General features: G+C 44.9%; 1 protein-coding gene across 1 annotated transcript; it reads right to left on the reverse strand.

Annotated features, from left to right (window-relative positions):
- Positions 1-1,248: 1,248 nt before the first annotated feature.
- Positions 1,249-2,256, reverse strand: LOC103891408 (late cornified envelope protein 2A). Its single transcript, XM_009244135.3, has 2 exons — positions 2,211-2,256; positions 1,249-1,717 (listed from the first exon to the last, which is right to left on the reverse strand). The coding sequence occupies exon 2, from the start codon at positions 1,695-1,697 to the stop codon at positions 1,419-1,421; it is 279 nt and encodes a 92-aa protein (XP_009242410.1). The 5' UTR covers positions 1,698-1,717; positions 2,211-2,256; the 3' UTR covers positions 1,249-1,418.
- Between the last annotated feature and the right edge of the window lie 1,440 nt (positions 2,257-3,696).

Here is a 3,696-nt window from a genome sequence, read left to right on the forward strand (position 1 = left end):
AGAAGCCTCAAGCATGATAGGGAGGGACTAGAGTGGAAGAACACAGGTGGAGATGTTAATTGGTACCCATCCGTGTCATGCAGAAGAAGGGACAGGATGCTTTATTAGCACATTTTCGGCAGGGCCTTGCTCTAAACTGAGCCCATCATCTCACCACAAACACCTCACAGTCTGCTGATAGACTACTATTTTTAATTCCCCTAGTGGTGCCCTCACTCTTCTTCACACTTCCTCCCCAAGGCACAGAGCCCCAGTCATCCAGACAAGCTGCTTCTCTGTCCTAAAATTCTTTTAATATGAGTGCTGAGCTGAGGAAACCCGAACCTGAGGAGGGCTAAACCCAGGCTGGGCTACATGCAGCTTATTTTACAGCTACATAAGAGTAGTTTTTCTTTTTTTGTTTATTTTGATTTATGTTTTGTTTCATATATATTGTTTGAGAGTGGTATTTCTCATAATTCTCCTTCACACCCTCCAGGCCTGATCCTTTGCAGCGAAGAAGGTGTAGCAGTAAAAGTGGTACATGGCCCGGATCCCCGTTCCATACTCTGCCTCACTTAGCCATTGATTGAGTCACAGGAACTGAGCAGGCCCATACTGAGGTGTTCCTTCAGCCTTACACTGCTTAAGTATTTATTTAACAGTTGTTTCGTGGAGAGGCTGGAACATGAAAGAAAGCAAGAACTGGACAGACTCTTCCTCCCTGGAGAGTAGTTAAGTGGCAATGAGTTGTCATTTAAACTTGCCCCTAAGGGTTCTGATTCTCATGCCAAGCATTTTAAATCAGATGAAAAGAATTCTGTTAAATATACCTTTTTGCTTGGAGTACCAAAGATTTTTCTAACTTTGTCATCATGGCATGAAGAGAAAATGAAAATAAGTTACATTCAGCATGGTGAGTTAAACTGAGCAAGCAGCACATGGCCAGCGGTGCTCAGCCCTGGGGCTGTCAGTCCTTTCAGGCCCCTGCCTGGGCTGAGAGGGTCCACATCTCACAGTCTCCAAGTGCACACAGGCAGTCCCATTGAGAAGCCCTACTGTGAGACTCCTCTTTCAGGATTGCCCCTCTGGAGACTGCTTCCAGCATACCTCTTTCTCACACTCCACTCTTACCAAAGCATCCTTAAAAGTGTACAGCTACGGCACTGGACTTTAAGGGATTTGAAAAGAATAGAAGAATTGACAATGGCCAGGATACTTCATGAAGAGGCAAAAGAGCTTTATTGTTGTATGAGGTAAAGCGGGAAGGTAAGATCAGGATCCAGGATGGGCTCTTGGGCCATGACAACAGACAAAACACTTCACCAGGTGTGTCAGCCCAAGGAAAGGAGAAAAAGGGGCAAGAGAAGCATCACTCTGGGATAGGTCCTGGTTGCAAGTTTCTCCATGAGGATTACTCTGTGATGTTCGAGGTCTGGTCAGCAGCAGCCCCCAGAGCTATGGCAGCAGCTGGAGCCCCCAGAAGGTTCACACTCACAGCAATTGGGGCTCTGGTGCCGGTGCCGGTGGAAGAGACGGGGCCTGTGGTGGCTCAGGCAGCAGCCGCCACCCCCAGAGCTGGGACCACAGCAGGAAGAGACTGGAGGTGGGCATGGGGCTGGGCACTGAGGTCGGCACTTTGGAGGACACTTGGGTGGGCATTTTGGGGGGCACTTGGGAGGGGGCTGGCACTGCTGCTGGTTTTGCTGGCAGGACATCTCAGTGCAACTTTTTCAACCTGAAATTTGAAATACTCAAACCCTTTAGCTGTGAAAAACCAAGGATGGCAATTTTATCTCTTTTAAAACTAAATCATATGGTGATGGTGAATAATATTCAGTGTGTGTATATATATACACACATACACACATATATATCAACAAGTGAAAGAAAACAAATCCTGCTGAATGAAAATATATACTTGAAAATCAGATGTAATAAGAAGCTTCTTATTCTATCTTTTAGTAGATAGGCAGTATCTTCTAATCTTCATGAGCTTGAATAAAGTATTCACACCCAACAAAGTATCCATTTTTGAAATATAAGAATAAGCCCTTGATGAAACTGTCAAATACACATCTCTCACAGCCCAAGGCAAGATTTCCAGAAACTCAAGTCAGACTATATCTCTTTTCTGCACGTAATAGCACAGAACCAAAGAAATAACTCTCTGAAGCCTCCCTTAATCTTCCCATTCCCCTGTGCCCTCTGGCTCCCAGGTTGCCACTCACCCTGGTCACACACAGGAGCACACACACGTCCTGGGGGAGTCAGAGCAGATGAGGTGCTGGAGCTGAATATGTTTTTTATAGGCTCAGGCTTGGCTCTGGGAAGAGCGGGAGGTGGCTCTTGCACAACCAGGCACGTGCTGGGTCATTCCTCACATTCCCCTGCCTCCTTGTCCCTACAATCTAAGGAAGCACTGGGAGCTCCCAAGACCTCCCTCTGGGACGGGGGTCTAAAGGAGCTTTAACCAGTCACAGCCTCCCCCAGGCTGGGTCCCCATGGAGCTGCCAGGGGATTCTTAAGGAGCTCGTGCCTGGACAAAGGCTCGAAGAGTGACTTCTGAGAACACCAGAGATCCTTGCCATAGCTTCCCTGTGGAAGTATGCTATTCCAGCTTCTTCCCATCCCCAAGTGTAGTTTTCCAAGCCCTGCTTCCACAGCTAGGCAGGTTTCTTTGTGGCATTGAGTCAGAGACCATTTCCTTCCTAGGATACACTCCTCCCCTTCTGCTCAGCCCTCATTCCTGACCCCATGTCCCTGTGTAGCCCACAGAACCCTGCTAAGGGGATTAATAAGTGAATCAAGATGGTTTCCTCAGATTTGGTGGTGATGATCATTGTGACTAAACTTCTTCACTTAGAAATTAAAATGTCTACTGTGTAACAAGGCAGTTTTTAAAATAAGGCAGTAGTTTTTTGAATTGGAATCAGAAGAGCTCTGTGTTTATGAGCCCAGTGACCTCAAAGACTATATATAGACAATCTAAATCCTCAACTGTAAAACAGGCCTATTAGCACCTTCCTCTCTGAATTGTTGGTTCCATCAAGTGAGGCTTTTGCACATGATAAGGCACAAGGAAGACACTTAAACAATGTCATTTTTTAAAGAACAAGGGCAGTGTGTGAGATAGAAAAATGGACAATATTCAGTTCCTGTCTTTGAAAATTTTATTTAAAATATAGGTAGGCTAGCGAAGGCTCTCTTAGGAATGTACAGTGTACATTCAGGATTTTGAGAAGTCTAATTATTTCTTGTCAAGAGGGTGATGGGAATCAAATGATTTATTTAATCTTGTTAGTGAATGACAGGAGAGTAAGGAATCTGATACAATTTTGGATTAGATACATTCATCCATTAATCAATTTATTTCATCCATCCATCAAACATTTACTGAAAACCTACTGTATGGCATAAGTTAGAATACAGCTTTTGAAAAAGATAGTCCTGAGACTTTGCTGAAGTTGCTTATCAGCTTAAGGAGATTTTGGGCTGAGACAATGGGGTTTTCTAGATATACTATCATGTCATCTGCAAACAGGGACAATTTGACTTCCTCTTTTCCTAATTGAATACCCTCGATATCCTTCTCCTGCCTAATTGCCCTGGCCAGAACTTCCAACACTATGTTGAATAGAAGTGGTGAGAGAGGGCATCCCTGTCTTGTGCCAGTTTTCAAAGGGAATGCTTCCAGTTTTTGCCCATTCAGTGTGA

Source organism: Pongo abelii, chromosome 1, assembly GCF_028885655.2.
Source record: "Pongo abelii isolate AG06213 chromosome 1, NHGRI_mPonAbe1-v2.0_pri, whole genome shotgun sequence".
Classification (NCBI taxonomy): Eukaryota; Metazoa; Chordata; class Mammalia; order Primates; family Hominidae; genus Pongo; species Pongo abelii.